The sequence below is a fragment of the Ctenopharyngodon idella genome, chromosome 17 (genome assembly GCF_019924925.1).
Source record: "Ctenopharyngodon idella isolate HZGC_01 chromosome 17, HZGC01, whole genome shotgun sequence".
Taxonomy (NCBI): domain Eukaryota; kingdom Metazoa; phylum Chordata; class Actinopteri; order Cypriniformes; family Xenocyprididae; genus Ctenopharyngodon; species Ctenopharyngodon idella.
The window spans coordinates 16,492,821-16,515,838 of NC_067236.1; the positions used below are offsets into that span (position 1 = coordinate 16,492,821).

A 23,018-nucleotide genomic window follows, 5' to 3' on the forward strand; every position below is an offset into this window, starting at 1 on the left:
CAGAATCCAATATACATTTGAAAGATTTTTATTCCCATATTAGGACATGTAAATGAGTAGATGGGCAGAAAGAACGGAGAAAGAATATGTAGGCTACCTAATAAGCTTTTATAGTCTTAACTGTTTAGATGACTGAACAAAGAAAAAATATGGAAATCTATTAAGTAGCATTTAAAGGGTTAGTTCACCGAAAAATGAAATTCAAAGCTGGCATTTGGACATAAACACTGAAGCGCTACAATGCGTCAACTGTGTAGGAGTCTGACAAGAAATTATTAAAGTCGTTTTTTTGTTGTTTTTTTTTTTGCACAAAAAGTATTCTCGTCGCCTCATAACATTAAGGTTAAACCGCTGTAGTCACGTGGACAGTCCACAGTGGACTACTTTAATGATGTCTTTACTACTTCTCTTCACTTGAATGTTGAAATTTCGTTGCTTTCCATGGGAGATAAAAGATAAGGTCTTACTGGTTTGGAACGACATGAGAGTGAGTAGGCTATAATTAACAAAAATTTCATTTTCGGTTGAACTAACCCTTTAATGGTACAAGACCATGATTTATATTAGTATACAAATGAAAACAAAATAGGAAATTCTAAAAAGCAAAAGGCAGATTTTTAGTAGTTTTAAATGTACACTTTTGGCCCTATAGCGGTTAAAAAAAAAAAAACTGCGTGCATTCTGCGGAAGAACATTGTTTTGGTTGTGCTTCACCTCTGCGTGACTGTGTGGATGAATATGGTTATCCAACTGCTCATAAAACATTGAGGTTTAAGAGATGTAAACAATTTAAATGTAAATAATCTCAAGCCTGACTAGCTGAGGGCGTTACTGTATCTATACCCATTAATAGACAGAGTACCTTGAAAATAAACTTAAGCACAGCGCTACAATAACCATAATTAAATGACTTTTCACAATGCTTTACAATGTTAGAGAGCTACATATGGCAATTTATCTGTTCAATAAAATACCTTACTAACCTGTGGAGTAATAAAAACGCCATCTCGACGTCGCTTTTACAACATTTCACATCCCTGTTCTCACAAGCCATTCTCGTTTTATAACGAGCTATGTCGCTTTCTCTTTTTGCCAGGCGTACTCCTTTGTCCGGCGTTTTTTTTAACGGGTAATTCCCCGGAGGTTAGAGATTTAAGCGCGCACCATGTCAACCTATTCCTCTCCCACTCCATACAAGCGTCAAAGCAGCCAGAGCAACTTTTCACGGCGAGTGCCGTACGTACGCAATTTCCCGCGAAAACCATCCCGTCAGGTCAAAAATATAAACACTTACTATAGTGAATCAGGGTGAGACAAAAACATGTTTTGAAAGGATAGATGTATTGACTATTTGATTACTTTTGGGGGGACGTTACATAGAGTACCTTTAACGATTTTTTTCAGGACCAAACGCCTTATTTCGACACTGAACTATAAAATTATATATAAAAAACTTTTTTTCTCCACAGCTTAATCAAAATACAATTATTTTAAAATAGAGTGTCTTCCCTTTACACACATGTACCTGATAATATATATATATATATATATATAAAATACACATGAAACATAAAATTAGACATTAAAAAATATACATAAATCATAAAAATGTATCAAACATTATGGTAAAACAGATGGAAAAAAAGAGCAGCAAGTAAAATCTGTAACTTAATAGTAATAAATGTAAACCGGTTTTAATTCACTAAGCTTATAACTAAATGTACCAAACTACAGATATATAGATCAGCAGCTTATAGTGGTTATAATATGTGCCAATAATAAACAGATAATGTTTACTAGCTTTATCCCAAATAATTCACGTTTTTATAGTATGCCTGTTTTAATATTAAAAATGTACCTGTCTTCGAGCCCCTGCTAATCGAGGACTTGTACTGTGCATTGTTTTGAGGTCTGGTATTGGAGTTGAGGTATAACATGGGTTCCTGTTTAACAGCTGTTTAGCAGTCAAGATCAGTGCAGCTCCATTCATAATGGGACTGATCACAGCCATATTCTCTTTATCTAAGGTAGAATCGCCAACACTATAAGAGGAGTGGGGTTCTGCACTGAAGTAAACAGTACTACTGCAGTCTGCGGGACAGGTGTCATACACCCCACCCTTCTCTGGAGACTGCTGTCTGACTTCAGCACCAGAAAACCCCTCTCTGTTTTCAACCGGACAGCTTTCAGATCGTTCACCTGCTTCCACTGAGGGCTGGTTACAACAGTTCCCTCCAGAGTCTGTGTCAGGTGCATCATCATTCCCAAGGATGACTGAAAGCCCTCTGTCTCCATAAAGGCAGTTGATCTTGTCTGTGTTTCCAGTTTTAAGAGCCAGGTGTATTAACATACGATGATGGTGCCAGTCGCCCTCTAGAGGCTGATCAGAACAGCCTCCTGCATGTTTCACAGAAGCAAAATCGGTCACTGAGAAAGTGCCATGATTGTGTGTGGAGGATTCAAGTGTCGTGTCCTTGCAGTCTCCATCCGTTGTTCTGTCAACTGTTGTCAAGCTCATTTGGAGTCTCAGACTCTGGAGGATCTCAGTGGATTTTGGATGAAGAAATCGGTAGTAAAGAACAACAAAAATGACACCTAGAAAAATAGAGAACAGAGAACATTATAATTGTCAGCTTTTTATGTTTATTTTTTTTTATTAGAAAAAGTGATTTCTAGAAATGCACAATATATTGAGATCATATTGGTTATCAGATGATATAATGTTTGTTAAAGGGGACCTATTATGTTTTTGGGCTTTACTAGAATAGGTTTTCATGCTTGCATGTTCAAAAAACAAGTATGTAACAGTTAATACGCTGTCGTAAATGCCGTGAACTGTCACATGAACAAGCAAATTCAAATTTACGCAAAAATAAAGAATAATAAAAATCATATAACACTATATTAGATATTTTTAATTTGATAAGTGTGTCAAAATGTCATCTAAAATTTACGACCTCTTTAGGGGCTTTTCACACTGTGCTTAACCCTTGGTTATCGTCATTCTAAACATCGCTTTTAACCCTGGGTAAAGGAGCATTTCACTTGTAATTTAGATGCGGGGTTAGCACCGCTTTTTACTCGCCATTATGAAACTCTGCTCTGGAGCAGGGTTAGCACCACTTTTGCGGTGTTAACCCTGCGTTGCGCTGCCAAACCTGTACAATGTGAAACTATGCAGTGTTAGAATGTTAAGACTAGATGCTTAGCAACGGATAACCAATAGCGTGCCTCATATTCACGTGCTTTAGACAGTCACAGAAACACTGCTTGTGAAGAAGAGACTGTTTCATTCTTACCTTAATAGTCCAAAATGTCAATTCAGTATAAACTTGATATTACAGTTGGCAATACAGGATGCGCAATGCTAGAGCTTGGTAAACAGGTCACGTGCTGCATTTATCCAATCAATGACACTGACACTGCAAATATGCAAAAAAGAACGTTAACCCAAATGACCCAGGGTTAACTATTTCAAGCGTGAAAGGTATTAAATTTGATTTTTTAAATTTATGGTCATTAAAAGTCTTAAAAAAGGGCTTTTCACACTTGAAATAGTTAACCCTGGCTCATTCTAAACCCCGGGTAAATTGAATCCTGGGTTATCTTGCTTCACGTTTCACACTGCTCATAATTTACCCGGGGTTATTGATTAAACCTGGGTATTCATAAACCGACGTTTCACATTTTACATTCCTAAACCTTGGGTTAACGTTCTAATTTGCATATTTGCGGTGTCAGTGTTTGGCAATTACAAGTTTGGCACTGCAATGCTGGGTTAACACAGCAAAAGCGCTGCTAACCCTGCTCCAGAGTACGGTTTCAAAACCCAGGGTAAAAAGTGGTGCTAACCCCGCTTCTGAATTACAAGTGTGAAACATTCCTTTACCCAGGGTTAAAAGCGGTGTTTAGAACGACAATAACCCGGGGTTCAGCACAGTGTGAAAAGCCCTTGTAAGACTTTTAAGGATCCATGGGAACCCTGTCTATTTAAGTCCACGTGTCATTTTACAAATAACTGTGCTTCTAACCACAGCTCGAGAGCTGTAGTTCCAACCACGTAAGTTTGCGATGTGGTTTGCGAATGTTTGTTGGAACTATGGTTAACGACTGAACTTGCGACCATAGTTGGCTAACGATGCTTTTGGGAAATGCACCCCTGTTCTGGTCTTTAGTTTCCGGTCAGCAGAACTAGTGTGTTGTGATTGGTCAACCGCTTCAAGTGTGTTTAGGAAATGTTCTTACCATAACCTTAAGTTTCAACACACCACTAACGCAACTCAACCAGGTCTCGTCCCCTTTTTTTTTACGTATGCCTTGGGCGGGAATTATTTGAATGAGGAATATTGTGACGTGTACTTTTCCGGAAGAAGACTACAATGGAGGTGTTTCAGGGAGTTCAGAAACTCCCTGAAGTGGACTTTGTGCTTTTTTAGTGCTCTTTTGTGCTCTTTGCAGACCTTTTTCATACTCAAACAGCAACATTACACACTAAAGAAAGTTGAAAATGTAAATAAAGCATAATAGGACCCTTTTATAAGTATCTGTACTGGAAATATAATTTTGCATGCTCATTTCCTCTATTTTTTCATTCAGATCATCTAACGGCAATCTTTATTTAAGAATAATGTTAAATTTAATCTTTAGTAAATCTCAAAATGAATACCAATTTTTCATACTGTGCATTATAAGGCTGTGATGCCTAAATTCACTTGTGGCATTTTAAACAACTGATTTCAGTTTTTTTGTTTTCTTTTTAATTTATTTAGACAAAATAGTAGTATTATAATAATAGGCATTTAAAGGCTATTGGCCATAACGTGAAAAAAATTATCAATATAAGGCATTTTTTAATATCAATGCATCTCTAATGTTTACCGATAAAGAAGCTGCATAAGACAGCCACAGGAATACTCATGCTGTCCCATGAAGGCTTCCTGAGCGAGTCCGACGCCAGAAGCAGAAGGAACGTGTTCTCCAGCAACATTAACTACAAAAGATAGAAACTGTGGATCAATGATCTTTGAAATCAATAAACAATAAAAAAACAAAGATGTGAGCTATTGTTCATGAGAGAAGATTCATTGTCTAAAATGGTTATCAGCATAAAAGTGAACACAACCTTGCAGCATTTCACACACTTTCAGGAATTGGTCAGGACAGTTTTCCAAATATTTTTCACAATATTCTGCCGATTTCACCATTCACATCTATTACTGAGAGAGCAGCAGTTACTAAAATTAAAATTATTACAATTTATTAATTAAAATTATAGTATTTTTTAATATTCTTTTTTAAATTAATAAAAATATTAATGAAATTAAATAATTAGAAACTGCAAAAGTTTAAGTTGAACTGAAATAAAAAATAAATTAAAGCTAAAAAAAAAAAAAAAAATCAATTAATTAAAATAAAAAAAAAGACAAAAACACATAACAAAATTACTAAAAGCTAGAAGTAAAATCAAAACTGAATATATAACAATAAAAGCTAATTCAAACTATTATTAACCCTCTGGTGCTGTTCGCATGTCGATCAAAAATTACCAAATTTTTTTATTTCAATTAAATGTTTGTACTATATTTTAGTTCAATAATGTTTTTTATTTATTATTTTGTATTTTTAGGGGATTTTATGGTACTAAATTATATTTATGCAATAGTTATAATCCATTTTTTCACTTTTTGAGCATAAATCTTGAATGCTTTGGAGCACAGACTTTGTGAAAGTTTGGTCTCGACACTTGGCAGATTATATATATATATTCCAAAATCAAAGCCATAAATCTAATCAAGCTGTGTTCCACATTTGAGGTTGATATATCAAAAAATGAGCTTTCAGTAAGAATTTGTTTCTGCACAGAACCAAATGTTTCCAGTAGATGAAATTCATCTCCCTTTCATTTCCAATCATTTTTGACCGCAAACAATACAAGAGTGGCTTTTTTTCAGGACAATTTAACCTTTTTGAATCATGTCCATGATTTTGTGTGTGTGTGTGTGTGTGTGTGTGTGTGTGTGTGTGTGTGTGTGTGTGTTCACACAGCCAAACCTTTGCCAAGTTTCGTACCATTCCGGTGAAGTAAAAAATTCTAAAAAAACAAAACGTAAACTTTTTTTTGGTCAAAAATGACCCAACAGCACCAGAGGGTTAACCACTTAGCATTCCTGCAAAATTTGCCTAAAACACCTAAAAAGGCATACACAAAGTAAATTGCATGTTCTTGAACCATTTGGAGTTTATGCATGGTTTTGGTCTTTTTTGAAAGGTACGTGTACCGCGGGCGGTACAGTGGAAAACTAACAGGTTAATAAATACTATAATAAGATATAAATAAAAAAAAAATAACACTGCTGTGCAGAGAAACTTACCAAATAGAACCCAGTCATGCGGTACCGCGAGGGACCGTCTTTAACATTAAGGAACAGGAAAACATGCATAGCCCCCAAGATTAAGTTGAAGAGACGCCAGGAACTACGGTTAATGCAGATGTCTGTCTGCTGGGACACTTGCCAGAATGTCATAATGAGCCAGTGGAAACCTGAGCAGGGATTTAAAAAGACAATAACAAAGCAGCCATTTATTAACAAATCATCCTTTTCCAGGTAAGAGTTGGGCAATGACAAATTACCGTAAAGCACTCAAGACTGTCATGCAAACTAACTGTGAAGGCTTTTGTGTGTAAGGATTTGTCTACACAAAATCACAAGGCTTGACTCACCCACGACTCCAGAGAACCACCAGTGAAACGCACTGCAGAAGAACATAAGGCTGGCCACCCTGGCACCCAGCATGCCCCCTCTCCATATGAGCTGGCACAGCATTGCAGCAGGAGTCATGTGCAGGTGTCCAGGACGGAGCAGAAAGCATGAATGGCTGAACAGGACCAGAAACCAGGACACATTCAGCAGACTCAGCCCGACACATAAAGCCACTGTAAAAAGAGGTTCAGGGAATAAACTGTTTCCTGTGAGTCCGGCTACGTTTACACTCTCAGTCCAAATCCGATTATTTGTGTATCCGATTGGAATCTAGTCTAAAACGACTGACATCCACATTGTGTATTGCCACTATTCAGATCCGATTTGTGTGTCCCATGCCACTCTTTTTCCACATGATTTCCGGAATATCTGCATTGGTTTCTATGGCAATGATGTTGCGTTGGTAGGTATATGCCAAAAACAACAAGCGCAACATGGAGGGGTTTGCATACATGTTGTCTTATTTTCAACATGAATATGTGTAGACAATGTGAAATCCGATCAGAACAGTCAGACTGAAACGGATTTCCAGAGATGCGATTTGAATAATTTTCAAACCACATATGAATGAATGCTGTTCACACTTGCTATATCTGATCTGATTTCAATCGGATATGCACAAAAATTGGATTTGGACTGACAGTCTGAACGAGGCTTGAAGGGATAGTTCACCCAGGAGCCGTATGGTTTAGTTTTATGATGGATGGATGCGCTTTTTTTTGGGCTTCACAATCTTAGGTACCATTCACTCCCATTATAAAGCTTGGAAGAGCCAGGATGTTTTTTAATATAACTCAGATTGTGTTTGTATATACACCTAGGATGACTTGAGGGTGAGTAAATTATGGCATAATTTTCATTTTTGGGTGAACTAACCCTTTATGTTCACATTTGGTAGGTTCGGTGTTAGAAGTGACAGTGTGAACGCTAAGTGAACCAGGACTAAATGTATCATTTTCTTGTTTGGTACAGACCAAACAAACCAAGAGAACCAAACTAGTGCGAACACACCCTATGAAAAGCATTTAGTGTGCACACTAAACAGAAGATATTTTAAAGAATGTTGGTAACCAGACAGTTGACGATAGCCAGTGACTTCCATAGTAGGAAAAATACACTATGGAAGTCAATGGCTACCATCAACTGTCTGGTTACCAGCAATCTTTAAAATATCTTCTTTTGTGTTCAACAGAAGAAAGAAACTCATACAGGTTTGGAACAACATGAGGGTGAGTGAACAACGACAAAATTTTCATTCTTGGGTGAACTATCCCTTTAAGAAACGTTTCACTAGGAATAACGGTCAATTTTATAATGGTTACTGTTCTCAAATAAGACATCCTTCATGACGTATGCCTTCGAAATGAGACACAGCTTAATTCACAGTTACATAGTAACATAGTATGTCTAAGAACTATGTTACCATAACACCATTTACATAAGCACACCAGATAGCATTTAATAAACTTTTTTTATTTCTCATTGACTCATTCAGTCATAACCACTGACATATTTTATTACTTCCACAGAAAGCGGTTGACGTGAAGCTAGTTCACTTTGTGGGAAGTCACATACCTGGTGACAGAAAGCCAGGGTGAAGCGTGAATAAACTGTAGGTCTGCAGTAGACTCTGAGGAAGGCTGAGCGTCAAAGCCTCGATCAGACACAGAGCAGACACATCAGCCTGCTGCATTAGTAATGCACCAAACTTAAGCTGCCCACCTTCAGACTTCATGCAGCTCCATAACCTGCAAATATAAAACAGATACACACATCTTAGAAACATCACTGGGTGAATCCACCTGTCATGAACATGCAAAAGTCATATTTCACCCACAAATTAAAAGAAAGAAATAATAAATTACACTACTGTCCAAAAGTTTGGGGTCTGTAAGATTTATTGTTGTTTGACGTTTCTTATGTTCACCATAGCAGCATTTATTTAATTAAAACTAATACAGTAAAAACAGTAATACTGTGAAATATTTTTACAATTTAAAATAACTGTTTTCTATTTTATTTTAAAATAGTAATCCTTTGATGATAAAGCTGTATTTTCAGCATCATTACTCAAGTCTTCAGTGTCACATGATCCTTCAGAAATCGTTTTTATATGCTGATTTGCTGCTCAAGAAACATATATTATTATTAACAATTATTAAAAATATTTTTGTGAAAAACGTGATACATCTTTTGATCAGGATTCTTTGAATAGTATAGAAAGTATGAATATGAATGAATAGAAAGTTCAAAAGCATTTATTTAAAATAGAAATCTATTGAAACAATATAAATGTATTTTACTCTTTACTGTCACTTTTTTTAAGACTATTAAGATTTTTTTCCCATGACATTTTAATGACAAGTAACCATTTTTTTTTCATTATCATTACTGTTGTGTTATTATACTGAAAAATAACATTATTAAAATAAAGTTAACATTATTTGAATGTTACAGTATGTTTTATTTATGCTTAAATATCTTAATATATCATTGTACTAATATAATATAGTACAAAAAACGGTAATGAAACTCAGAGTTGAGAATAATGGAAATTACAAAAATATTGATTTTTTTTTTTTTAAATGGTTAAAAACCAAAGAATATGAAAATTTGAGGAAAAATCTTTAATTGTCACAATGCAAAATAAATGTAATGGTCTTAAAAATATGCCTCATTTTATTTATGCTGAATTTTCTTTTTTTTTTTTATGCAGAATTATTTTTTTAATGAAATGTGGCCTAGAGATTTTTTTAAGAATTCACCGGATTATACAGTGTCACTGTCATTATATTGTACAGTAATTTACTAGTTTCCCACCTCACTCTTTATTAATAACTGAATTAAAGCATCTCTAAATAATATAGTGTTTTGACCTGTGATAGATGCCCAGATGCAGGCAGTGCACAAGAATGAGTGATGGCTTGCATCTTTCTGCATCAGTAATGTTGTACCACTTCAGACTGAGCAGCTGCACAGCCGTGACAGGCCAACACAGACCCAGCGTCAACCAGGCCAGCAGCTCTTTTCCCGTCCAGAGGTAGTGCGTGAAGCACAGTACAACTGATGACATAAACGACAAAAAAGTCAGACAACAAATTCCATTTTGATTTTGATTTGTTAGTGCAGTCTTTCTCTTTCTTCTCGGGCTCTGTCTCTGATGTAAAGCAGCTGTGTGAAAGAACACGCCCCCTACTCGCCATTCATGAAAAAGGCGCTCAAATGCAGTGAAACCATGGCAGCATTGCAGCAATAATGTGCCGAAACAAAACAGAACTCATAATAAAACAAGTCAGAACAGGCAAAAACCACATTCACATGCCAGTGTAGTTGCCAAATATGTTTAGTAAGCACAGATAGCGGTTTGGGAACGAATGGTTCAACGGAAAACAACTTACGTGCCGCTTTCTCCAATAAAACAATGACTCCTGAAAAAGAGTAGAGACATACGTGACTCCACATGACCGCACTTCCCTTTCGATTCTGCATCGTTGCTTGCACTATACGGTCTTATTTTTCTCAAAGTTTGGGGTATTCAGTTATTCACGGACAGTACTCTTCTTCTGCGCTAAATGGGGTGCGCTTTGTGTGATTCTTGAGTCTTTCTGATCCGTTTTTGGAGGCTGCCGCTCAATGTGACGTCACACACCGAGCAAATATAAAACCGTTCAAAACAGCTTCGTTCATAACTAACAAATTACTGTTTGATAAACTAAAATGTAAAACCCAACTGAAAAAATATCAGACAAAAAAAAAAAAAAACTCTTTCAAGAGAAATAATTTAAATCTCAAATATTTTTCATTAATATATTTACACACGTGTATGACTTCAAAATTATGAGAGAAAGAAAATCATAATTATGAGATAAAATTAGAAATTATGACATTAAAGTCATAATTGTGATATAAAAACTCGACATTATGAGATAAATCGAAATTATGACAGAAAAAAAATAGAAATTATGACGTTAAAGTCATAATTGTGATATAGAAAATCGACATTATGTCAAAAAATGTCATTTTTATTATGACTTTTATGTCATAATATGACTTTTTCTCTCACAAATTCGACTTTATGTCATGATTAACCAAAGCATTATTTTTTTTCTTATGTGGTGGAAATTGGCTTTCATACTATTCATCACATTTACATATAAAATAAATAAACACAACAGTACTGTGATTGCTTAAACAAACAGATTAGATTACGTCAGAGTCAGCAGACCCACGAGCACATGACTTATCACGTGATCTGCCGTTGCTCTATATAGCCATCAGCGTGCTCTTCTCCTGTTGTTTATTTCCGCTCAGTGGAAGTTTTGGGGAGCGAGACACACGTTTCTAAGTGAGTACAACTGCCAGCAGACAAACGACAGGTAAGACTAGTATATTTATTAAAAATCTGCGTTTAAATCATTAAAATGTGTTTGATTTTTCTTTAATTTGCCTTCCAAGGAGATATTCAAAAAGGTCATGGCGATACAGCAGCGTATCTTAACTTATACAAAAATTATCAAGGAAAACATTTATCATGGAATAACATGACTATCTTTATCTGTGCAAGGGCATTTCCTGGTCTGTTATCAAATATAAGAGCAAAGGCTTACTGGCTTCTTCCTTTGACTTTAAAATATGGATTAACTGTTGGTTTATGTAAACAAGGCCTGCGGTTAAATACGAAAGTATGAAAAATGGAAACCAGAGCTGCTTTTTTTTTTAAACATGGGAACGCTTCAGTACCTCTAGTTGATATTACACTGCTAGTTTTCTTACAGACACAGTAGTATTAGGTATCAAACATGAACAACATCAAACAGTTTGATTTTGCACATCTTAAAATGGAAATCCTCAAATGCAGCAAACAATATTTCATATTAACATTCTTCACTACATAGTTAGCTTCTGACCGTGTTAGTATCTCTTGCAGCTAGTTCAAGCCGCTGGTTTTCTGTTAATCAGCAAGTTGTTCCAGTAAATTGCGCTGACTCACGCACACTTGATGTCAGTAAAGGCCTGTTAGAGGAAGTACAACATGAGGATATTTGTGAAGACACTTCACTATTGCAGCTACAGATTTGTCAAGGTTTTGTCAGTAATTTGTTTTGTTTTTTTTAAATCACTTTAGTTCCCCAACTGCTGCTAAACCAGAGTCAGAGGCCCCTTTTATAAATAAGATGCCTAAAGCCTAAACCTCTTACCCGAGTACTTGGTCAATGCTTGTGTGTCATCTGTTCCATAACCACTAAGTGGTTGAACATATATCTTAAATGTCTAGAGCTTTCACTTCTGCATGACTGCAGCCTAAAGATGACACTACTATAGGCAGTCAGTGATCCGTTTCACCTGAAGACTGAAGTGACCTTGATGTACCACTTGACTCTCCTTGGTGTTTTTTTTCTGTATACAAGTGAGTTTAATTGTGTTTTCTGGTTTTCAGAATGTGGCGGTTGGGTTTCTTGTGTGTGATCTCGGCCCTTTCAGTTAGCTGGGCTCGACCTCGCCTCGCTCCCCTTTCCCATGAGATGGTCAATTTCATCAATAAAGCAAACACTACTTGGATGGTAAGATGGTGTTATACTCTGTGATGCTCTCTAAATTGCTTTCGAGTGAGGATGACTGAGCCGGTATTGGGAATAACTATTTAATACTGCATTTTCTCATGTGCAATTATTGGTGTTCTTTCTCACATGTAGGCTGGACACAACTTCCGTGATGTTGACTACAGCTATGTGAAGAGGTTGTGTGGGACTTTTCTGAAAGGACCCAAACTCCCTGTCATGTGAGTGCAATTGAATTTGGTTTGGGACAAAGAAGTGAGTGGGGGGGGGGCTAAACGGGGAAGTGCAACTTGTTAGCTTTGCAGTCATGGTGTGCATATGACTACTTTGTCATGTGGTTTTTCGCTATATGTAGATTTCTTCATACCTTTTGCTTTCAGTTCTGCCTTCTAGGTCTTGATTAACTGACCTTGCTTTGCTTTTAACCAGGGTACAGTATGCTAATAACCTCAAGCTCCCCAAAAACTTTGATGCCAGAGAGCAGTGGCCCAACTGCCCCACTCTTAAAGAGATCAGAGACCAGGGCTCTTGTGGTTCATGCTGGGTGAGGTCTTCTCTCTGGTGCACACAGTGTGACTTTGGATTGCAATTTGTGTTTGTGGCGTCTTTACTCATGGTTTTACATGGTTTTACACAGGCATTTGGGGCTGCCGAAGCCATCTCTGACAGAGTATGTATCCACAGCAATGCCAAAGTGAGTGTGGAGATCTCTTCTCAGGACCTGCTTACCTGCTGTGACAGCTGTGGCATGGGGTAAGTTCATCATATTTTAATGTTTGGTGACACATCCTCAGGAAAAACTCCCTGAGATCCAAAAGCGAATGCCAGTGACTTGCCTAAGATGACATGGCAGCTGACTGGGGATTTCACTCGCGTTGGATGCATCAGTGTCACATTTGCATACACTGTATTCGTGACTGGTTGACTGCCAATTTAAAATATTTAACAAACATAAACAACGTTATTAACCAGTTAATGGTCATTTCAAATCAGCGTGTCTGTTTAGGATGATAGCTTAATTTTTGTTTGTTCCTGTGAAATTGTACAAAATGAATTTTTTAAAATCTATTTTATAAGAACAAGACTTCACAAACAATGTCACTTCATCCTGCAGTGACTCTGTGATCTGATGTTTAGTTAACCCCATTGCTTGAATAAAGGTTGAAATACATGACGCCTCTTTTTGAATTTAAAAACATGTTTTAGTATCCTTTAGACACTAAACATGTTATCATATATTTGCTGCCTTTAATGGTTACAGAGGAGGGACAAAATAAATGACTGAGGATTACACACCAGACTTCCTGGTTATTCCAAAGAAACTCATGACAAAATGTGTTCTAAAATTTGGCTTAATTAAAAAAAAAAAAAAAAATATATATATATATATATATATATATATCATATGACTGAATGGAATCGAAGTCTGAACTCCACCTGTGCCCATCATACGCTACATGATTTTTGATTAAATTGGTCTATTTAAACTGGCTGAAATCCCCACCCCCCCCTCTTTTCCCCATCAACTTGCATTGACTTGTCCAGACTGTACAGAGGTTCTAGTGTATTCCAGCCTTGATGTTTGTTTTTGATGCTGTTTTGATGCCATGTTTAATGGTTACGAGACACTACACACAATGCTAAGTCTGTGTTTTAATCTCAGATGTAATGGTGGATACCCCTCTGCTGCTTGGCAATTCTGGAACACTGAGGGTCTGGTCAGCGGTGGACTCTATAACTCCCATGTTGGTTAGTGTCTACCTTACTTTTGAGTGAACACCGTCTAAACCTGGAGCTTCAACTGTGTATTAACAAGACTTATTTTTAGGCTGTCGTCCATACACCATTGAACCCTGTGAGCATCATGTGAACGGCAGTCGCCCTCCTTGTACCGGAGAGGGTGGTGACACTCCTAACTGCGACATGTCCTGTGAACCTGGCTACAGCCCTTCTTACAAGGAGGACAAACACTTTGGTAAAAACCAATGAGTTCGTCACATTTCAACCGCATTACTATAGACACTCATAGTTTTGAAGTAACTAAAATTTACTTTCAGGAATCTCACTTTTTTTTTTTTTTTTTTTTTAATATAAATGTTCATTATAAAAATGCCCATGGTGTTTGTAGATTAGTTTACATGACTTTTTCCAGGTCTAGAAATGGTCTTCCTCATATTTACAGGTTTGCCAAGACCTTGGAAACCCTGGTTATTTAAAGAGAAACTGTTGTTGAGGGAGTCATTTAAAACATGTCTTGTTTTAGCTTATTTAAATTTATTACATAATCTTGAAGGCTCTTTAGAAGTTTGCTAAGCCCCTCTTGGTGTGCCCGGACCTCCTTGAGAACCGCTGGTTTAGAGTTGGGATGGTTTTGAAAGCTGCAAAATGTCTAGTCATGAGTCATGGCTTGAACTGTTGTTTGTCATTATAGGAAAGACGTCCTATAGTGTCCCATCTGATCAGAATGAAATTATGCAAGAACTCTACAAGAACGGCCCAGTAGAGGGAGCCTTCACTGTGTATGAGGACTTCCTGCTGTATAAATCTGGTTGGTTTCAATCTATTCATGCGTCTCTAAAGCACTAATGCAGTATGGAATAGTTAAAGTTAATTAATTTGTTTTAAATAGGTGTATATCAGCACATTAGTGGATCTGTATTAGGTGGTCATGCCATTAAGATCCTGGGCTGGGGAGAGGAGAATGGCGTCCCCTACTGGCTTGCTGCTAACTCCTGGAACACTGACTGGGGTGATAATGGTAAGGCTCATGTATTTAGTATGAAGACAAATGTTCCTTTTATCTGCAGTTTGTTACCCAGCTGATTTTATACAATGTGTAGGTGTTTGCTTCATCCACCCTATTCTTTTGTCACTTCAGGATTTTTCAAGATTCTCCGAGGTGAGGACCACTGTGGCATCGAATCTGAAATTGTAGCTGGAATCCCGATGCAACCATAAAAAGGCATGAAGAGAGCTGAAATGAAATGCACTGTTCAGAACGAATGTCTTCAACTTAAGCTGACTACCATCCTCTGTGGCCATGATACGTTGAGTATTGTTAATCAATGATTGAGTTTTAAGTCTTTTTAGACCGGGGCTCCCGATCAGGGTTTGTTTTAGTGGGTTTTTTTTTTTTTATTGGAGTGACACTTTCATGCACCATGACATGTGCAGTCCAGGTCATTGGAGTCAGTTTTAGACCATTGTCTATAGTTTGAGCACAACTTGATGCCTCGAAGCCACATTTTCCCTGTATGTTTGACTTTTTTAAAATTTTGCTTAGGTTGAATGATTTTTACTTTTGTTGTTAATGGATTTTGTCTAAAGTGTAATAAATATTAAAACCAAAGTATGTTTTGTCATTACTGCTGCTCACTTGCAACATCTTTTTCCTTAAATGGTGTTCTTTCCACTTGGGTAGAAAATGTAAATGGTATCAGACATGGAGGCATGAGTGAGGTTTCTCACATTGTATAGTAATTCAGAAAACTGAGGCTTGATGGTTATAAGAAATCTACTGGAAATTGGGCATGAGTGAGCTTCTCTCTGGAAGTGCAATACAGAGCTTCACTGTATAACTTGCATTAACTTTAAAGCAGTAATGCACCATTTAATTGTTCACTTATGACAATTTTGCAGTCTACCTTTAGTTTTTCTGCTTCAGCACAAGAGGATTTACTAAAGATTTTGGCCATTAGTCTGAAGCTCAAAGTACTCTCCACCTCCAATTGAATGGTTTATTTCAAAGGTGTTTATAAGTTCAATATAGAAATATGCCCATAATTGGGTACAAAACCCTAATAATGGTTACTAGATCTTAGCTGCAACTAGACTTTTGCATTAAATTCTCAGTAAATTAAAGCTTTACTTTCTGGGTTTGCATAGTTTGAACGGCAAAAAGGAAAAATAAGTTGAACAGTTACCAATTCAGATGATTGTGTTTCTGGATTCCACAACTCCATGGAGAAATTTCTGTACAGTTCAGTGGTTTGTTTCGCAATTTGTGTACAATGATGCTAATATTAACACATTCTTTTGGACTTTCAAAACAACTTTTAGTATCCAGAAATAAATTATGCATCAGTCACAGTACTGTATATGCAGCAGGTGAGTGGTTTCCAATGTATGGCTGATTTGTATCCGTTTAAGAGACGTGTCTTTAATAATAATAGAGTCTCTAAAGTTGCACTTCATGCTTAATTTGGCATTACATCTCTTGTTGCTCCTGATGATCATCTTGCAGCTGGTCATGCTGTTCTTCAAACTTTTCAGGTATCTGGTTGTGATCTGCAGGCATCTCATTCTCATGTTCAGACTCTTGGTTGACCTCTGCATCTTGCTGGTGGGTTTCAGAATCTCCATCCTCTGATTTCTTATGTGTTCGCTCTTGATTTAAGGCCTCGTCAGCTGGTGGATCAGGGGGAATAAAGTTGTTTTCTTGCTGATGGTCATTCGTGGATGAAGATAACAGCTCTGAAGGAGCCAGTAGTCCATCCTGATTCAGATCTTGAGCTTGTAGCATGTAGTCCACCAAAGATACAACCTAAAATGTAAACGAGTTCAAGTTGTAAAAGAACTCAAAAGATTACTTTTAACATTATGATAAAACTAAACAGCACTCACGGAATCTGTTGACTTTGGCATGATTTCATGATAAGTCAGGAAATCTGTCAGAAGTTGCATCAGTTCAAGGCCATCCATCTGCCCACTTCTATCATAGTCATACGAGGAGAAAAGGAAGAACACTTCTGCGACAAGAAGAGAACAAATCATTAATAAGCTTATAAAACCTAAGTGTTTGTGTATATATACACACATACACATAATTACAAACAAAATCTCTATTACTGTTATTACTAGGTAGTAACTGATTACATGAAATCTGGATTACGTAATCAGATTCCAAAAATTAAGTACTTGTAATTAGATTATATTACATTTTAAAATACTCGTAATCAGACTACATTTAATTTCTATTGATTACATGATTAAATGTTATTCTCAAAATCATAGTAACTTATTCATAAATCATTGATTCTACCTTTTTAAAATTAATTTAAAATTATGTTTAATTACTTAATAGCTTTTCATTAAACTCATGAACCCCAGTCTGGAAAACCCTGACGTAATGTCATATTTAATGCACTTCATGTTTTTGATAAAGAATGGAATATATTTTCTTTCTCTTTGTATTTTTACATCAATATGGTACAGGATTATCCTATTCAAATCAATGTAATAAACGTGTTAGGTCAAAAGTGATCTAAAAGTAATCAAAAAGTAGTCCCGTTATATTACATTAAAGGTGCAGTGTGTAAATTTTAGCAGCATCTAGCGGTGAGGTTGTGAATTACAATATAGAGAAGCTACGGTGGCCAACACAGGACAAAGATGTCGTCGCCTGAGACAGCAGAGAGTAGCCAGTAGGGCTGCACGATATTGGAAAAAACTGACATTGCGATATTTTGTTCTTCTGCGATATATGTGCGATATGAAAAAAAATCACCAGATGACTTGAATAGCTCTATTTGGAAAGAATTAATCATTCTTGAATCATTGGGATGATTTTGTAGGTGAGTGAATACGCAGAAAATAATGAACAAATTACAAGATAGATAAATATAATAGAACAAAGATACAAATTAAATAAATAGTGCTTTTCAGGTAAGTCTAATGGTGCGTTCACACCAGATGCGAATGAAGTCTGGTGAGTTCAGACAATCTGCTAAGTTGTAAAAAACGCTCTATACTCAATTTGAGCTATATATATACATATTGAGGCTGCCGCCTGGCAGAAGCCCCTTACATGACGCGAATTTGCGTCTGTTGTGAAGTGAACGCCCCAAAACAGTCTTCTGGTACAGAAATTAAATTAGCAAATGTAAAATAATGCTGCATAGGCCTCACTGTATAAATTAAATATAATTAATCTGTGTTAAAGCTACAAGAATGATTTTTCTTTGTCTTTTGTTTGATTAACATTCATGACAGAAAGCAGCAGGAGCTTCTGTCACTTTAAGACCGAATGCGCGGCGCGGATCCAAAATACTGTTACACACATCCGGTTTTCTTTCTCAGTTGTTTCGTTCACCTAAGCCATAATCAGTGGTGTTTACGAGGATAGTCGATCTTTTACATGTATTTTAACTATTTTTCTGCATGTATGTGTTCGTTCAGGCACAAATAAACGCGGAAGAGAATGGAATGCTGTGTTCACGTGCGTCTGCACGGCTCTCTCTGTGCGTGCGCGCGCGCACATTGCACGTTCAGAATTGAGTTCTGTTTCACGTCTCCGTGCGCTCAAATGGTTTAAAATCGCTTGAATGTTTAAACTGACAGGACCTAAAACATGTTGAAATGATAAACTTTTTGTAATTAATCAGAAAATCACCTGCGTTTTGAACCGTGGTGTCTGGTCCGTACAGATTAACAGTCCCTATACTAGACATCGCACATCCTGCGATGTGACTATTTATAGCGATTTCGATGCTAAAACGATATATCGTGCAGCCCTAGTAGCCAGTTAAGCAAACGCGCTCTGTAGAGCAGTTTGTCCGTTTAGGGCTACTGTAGAAACATGTCGGCACAAAATGGTGACTTAACATGTAAGGGGGTCCGCGGTCTATGTAGATAGAAATGGCTTATTCTAAGATAATAAAAACATAACGGTTCATTATGTAAGGTATACACCACTGAAAACATAGTTATGTATATTATATTGCATTTCTGTCAATAGATCCTCCTAAAATTTACACGTGTAATGTAATAAATTACGTTACTAACTACAATTTTTGTCATGTAATTTGGAATCGGTAACTGATTAACTGATTTATAAGTAATCTACCCAACAAGAGTATGCAAAATAGAAAAGCACAAAAGAGTAGTGGAAATAAAAGCAGTTGAGAGAACATGTTAATAATGAACTATTAACCTTGTTCCCTGGTGTTCATCTCTGGACTGGTCTGTCCTTCCTTCAGGCTGCCCTTAATGTAGCTTTGCAGGAGCCTGTCATACAGAATCAAAGATTATTGGCCACTTTAGTTCTGCCTTAAATGATTACAGTATTTATATAGGAAAATGAACAAGGATCTGAATTCATATAGTATTTTTCCATGTTGAGACATGTTCTGACATTTTTAAAATAAGCTAGAAAGCACAACAAACATTTTGTTTTTGTCACCTTTTTTTTTAGCTATCGCTTGTTCAGCATGTCAGTGTCAGCTGTGGAAATTTCAGCATTATCTCTCATGTGAAAATGGACTTTGAACCTTGGGGCAACTGTACTACCTTGTTTGATCAGGTGGTTTTAAAGACAGTAAAGCAAGATCAGAGAGATGTATTCAAAAGAGATAACCTGCGGTTTTCTTCGCTGGACCCAAAAGGATTAGGAAGGTCTGGTGCAAGGATGTCTTCGCTAGGAAAACAGAACAAAACATCAACATCAGAAGGAAAAAGAGCCAAGTTTTTTTCCAGTGTTAAGAAAAATTTTACAAATGTTTCTTAATGCCAAATCTTAATGCCAAGATACTGATTCTTGACATATTGTACAGTTGGAGAGCTATCTATCTGTCCTAATCAAAATGATGCATCTGCTCTATACATTAATTAATTTAGTTAATATAATTATTAATATAAAATAATTAACAATAACAATTCATTTGATTTGTCTGACATTATTTAGTTACATTTACATAGAATATTTTATTTAGCATTTCACTTTGACATTTTCCAATATATAATGATAATAACAATGCTAATAATAATCATTTTTAAGTACAATTTTAAAAATGATAACATTTTCTTTTCTTCTGTCTATTTTTTATCTAAATGAGAAAATGGTACCATTTAAAGTGTTTCACAATAGGCTATATATTTGATAATATCACCATGCTGTACATGCTAGTGTAAAGCCTAAGGGTGTGTGTGAGTGGTGGGGGGTGTACTGCAGTATAGTATGGTATAGTACAGTATACTAGCATAGCGTTATTGCGGCCTACCTGAGTGTTTTCTGGGCTTGTGGAGCACACAGACTCAGTGAAGGGAGGATGAACAAGAACAGAAGCCGTGTTATAATCATATTAACTGCTCCACCGGATCGCTTTGGCACACCTGTCGCCAAAACAAGTCCAGACGGTCGAAGAATCGATTCATGAATCATTAGAGAATCAAATACGCCCTTTATAGGAATCGCTCATTCAAGAATGATACAGCAACTACTAAATGTACTGTTTGAATCAAACATCATATGATTCTTTCGGTTATAAAGAGTATGACAGTTGACCTTACACTGCGACAATGAAGTGTTCTTCTTCTCTTTTTAGTTGCATTGTGCTAATGGATGCTATAGTATAATAATGTAATGACAACCAAACAGTAAGGATGTAACAGAAAAGCTAGAAATGAAATGCGACTGTACCTCTCGCAGCGGCGGTTAGCGGTCGCTCCATGATGAAACCCACCCCGGCTAATAAGAGCAGCACAGCCCCGTATGTTTGCATCAGTGACAGGCTACACGTGGATTCCGTGGACGTGTCTTGGCCCGGATAAAATCAGCAAATCAGCTCCTCCTCGAGCTCTCCACATTCCGCCTTCCACCGTTTTCCATCGTCGCCACGTAGAGTCGCTGACACTGCATTTACAACTCCGCATGCACCGCCTCTTACGTGCTGTATCTTATCCGTTACTGGGGAGATCCTGTTAGTAAATGTAGGCAAAAGCTATTTCTTGTATTAGATTTTTGAGAACATAAACGCAGTACATCAGCAGAAAGGGTCTAATTTATTTCTTGCGTTTAAAAGTGTTTATTGCGCAAATGTTTCATACAGTCCTGCAGCTGACATGCCCATTACTGCTTTATTAAAAATCAGTGATTGTTTGTTATTCAGTATATCGCATCCACTAACACACATTCACACCGGTATGTGCTGTAGAGTCAAATGACGTCCAGCTCCTCCTCTCTGGACGTCTAATGGGGTGGAGGGATAGAGTTGTGGGTTGGGTTGAGGAAGGGGTGTCCACTGTCCTGCAAAGTTTAGCTCCAACCCCATTTAATCACACCTGAACCAGCTAATCAAGGTTTGTAGGCATACAGGAAACTTCCAGGCAGGTGTGTTGTGGTAAGTTGGAGCTAAACTCTGCAGGACAGTGGACCTCCAGGACCAAGTTTAGACACAGGGTGTGGTCGGATGTTCTAGCTCCACCCATTAGGCCCAAATTACATTCGCTTCTCCTCGCTGGACGTTTAGTGAGGAGGTGCTCCACGTAAGCTACACCCACTTGCTCTATCAGACAACACATTCCTTCAGAGAAACCGCACGGTCCAAGTTTTGCACAGTTTGGCCACAAGGTGGCACGCAACTACAATGGTACTGTCTCAGTGAAACTCACTCACCAATGCATAATAATAAAACTAATAATGGAAATTACTGTAAGAAACTGTAATAAAAATTATAGTGATAGGTTTACCCAAGTTCACCCAACACAAAATTTGCTGGGTTATTTTTTCCCCCCAAACTGCTGGGTTCTGCCTGTTGGGTCATTTTGTTGGGTTATTTTCAAAGTGTTTGGTAGTTTTGTGTGCAACCCACTGCTGGGTTAAATTTCACTGACAGTGGAAATGATGCACCCCCTCATAAACTGCCCAGCCCTGCTGGGTTATAGTAACCAACTGCTGGTTTGCCAGGAATAAACTGGATTAGTAATGGTCATTTGCCCCTGTCACTTTCTAAATGTTTTTATTAAAATTATTTGATTCAAACTTTTTAATGTCCATTCATTTCCTAAATTAGCAATATAGGCTATATAATTCAATAATTTGTAGCCTAAATTAAATATATAAATAACATTTGCTGCAAGGAAATGGAAACAATAACCATTAATGAAGTAAAATTAGCCCAGCGTTTAGTCAATATGTGCAGAACTTGGGTTAAAGTGTGCAGTCTAACCTGCTGGGTTAAAATGTGTATCCCAACTTGCTGGGTTACTTTAAGCCAGCATGTGTTCTGCCCAATATTTACCCAGCACTAGGTTGCCAAATAGGTTGTTTTTAACCCAGCCATTTTTAGAGTGAAAAATTTAAAATTCTGTCATAATTTACTCCCCCTCAAGGTTTGGGGCGAGATCTGCTCGATTACAAACATTCTTCCAAATATCCTTCTTTGTGTTCAGAACAAAGAAATTTATACAGGTTTGGAACAACTTGAGGTTGACTAAATGATGACACAATTTTCATTTTTGGGTGAACTATCCCTTTAAATGAGTAAACGGTACTATAAGCGAGATGTTTTACACAGTTTTGCCACATGATGGCGTTCCTACAGTTTTAAATGCTATGACAAAGAAATACAATGAAAGCCAGTTTTCTCTTTGGTGAAATTTTCGTTTTTCAATTTAGTGATTTTTCTTTTCCTAAACACATTTAATTACTTTATGTAAATTAAATCAAAGGGTGCAGATATTAAGTCACATTGTGAATCTATCTATCTATCTATCTATCTATCTAACTATCTATCTATCTATCTATCTATCTATCTATCTATCTATCTATCTATCTATCTATCTATCTATCTATCTATCTATCTATCTAACTGTCTGTCTGTCTGTCTGTCTCTCTGTCTGTCCCAGATTTTCTTTGTCTTTTAGCAAGAAAGGCTGAAAAAGAAATCAAACTGCTGCAGGTTATGGATTTCCTTTCTTCATC

The 23,018-nt window shown here is 36.9% G+C and overlaps 3 protein-coding genes across 5 annotated transcripts; 1 reads left to right on the forward strand and 2 right to left on the reverse strand.

The window, feature by feature from the left end:
• Positions 1-162: 162 nt before the first annotated feature.
• xkr5b (XK related 5b) lies at positions 163-10,846 on the reverse strand. 2 transcript variants are annotated; one of them, XM_051867551.1, is made up of 7 exons: positions 10,160-10,846; positions 9,638-9,824; positions 8,337-8,509; positions 6,722-6,934; positions 6,372-6,541; positions 4,879-4,990; positions 163-2,595 (listed from the first exon to the last, which is right to left on the reverse strand). In XM_051867551.1, exons 1-7 carry the CDS (start codon positions 10,248-10,250, stop codon positions 1,847-1,849), a joined length of 1,695 nt encoding a protein of 564 aa, XP_051723511.1. In that variant the 5' UTR covers positions 10,251-10,846; the 3' UTR covers positions 163-1,846. The 2 variants fall into 2 exon arrangements, with proteins under 2 accessions (XP_051723511.1, XP_051723512.1); XM_051867552.1 differs by lacking the exons at positions 163-2,595; positions 4,879-4,990 and adding an exon at positions 5,030-5,216.
• A 134-nt stretch (positions 10,847-10,980) lies between these two features.
• Positions 10,981-15,668, forward strand: ctsba (cathepsin Ba). 2 transcript variants are annotated; one of them, XM_051867553.1, is made up of 10 exons: positions 10,981-11,137; positions 12,199-12,322; positions 12,455-12,540; positions 12,749-12,863; positions 12,957-13,072; positions 13,983-14,068; positions 14,148-14,294; positions 14,751-14,867; positions 14,949-15,077; positions 15,198-15,668. In XM_051867553.1, exons 2-10 carry the CDS (start codon positions 12,200-12,202, stop codon positions 15,275-15,277), a joined length of 999 nt encoding a protein of 332 aa, XP_051723513.1. In that variant the 5' UTR covers positions 10,981-11,137; position 12,199; the 3' UTR covers positions 15,278-15,668. The 2 variants fall into 2 exon arrangements, with proteins under 2 accessions (XP_051723513.1, XP_051723514.1); XM_051867554.1 differs by lacking the exons at positions 10,981-11,137; positions 12,199-12,322; positions 12,455-12,540; positions 12,957-13,072 and having other exon boundaries at positions 12,790-12,863.
• A 374-nt stretch (positions 15,669-16,042) lies between these two features.
• On the reverse strand, positions 16,043-20,979 carry cgref1 (cell growth regulator with EF-hand domain 1). The gene is made up of 6 exons (XM_051867555.1): positions 20,736-20,979; positions 20,317-20,428; positions 19,674-19,733; positions 19,251-19,324; positions 16,943-17,067; positions 16,043-16,862 (listed from the first exon to the last, which is right to left on the reverse strand). The coding sequence occupies exons 1-6, from the start codon at positions 20,815-20,817 to the stop codon at positions 16,527-16,529; spliced, it is 789 nt and encodes a 262-aa protein (XP_051723515.1). The 5' UTR covers positions 20,818-20,979; the 3' UTR covers positions 16,043-16,526.
• Between the last annotated feature and the right edge of the window lie 2,039 nt (positions 20,980-23,018).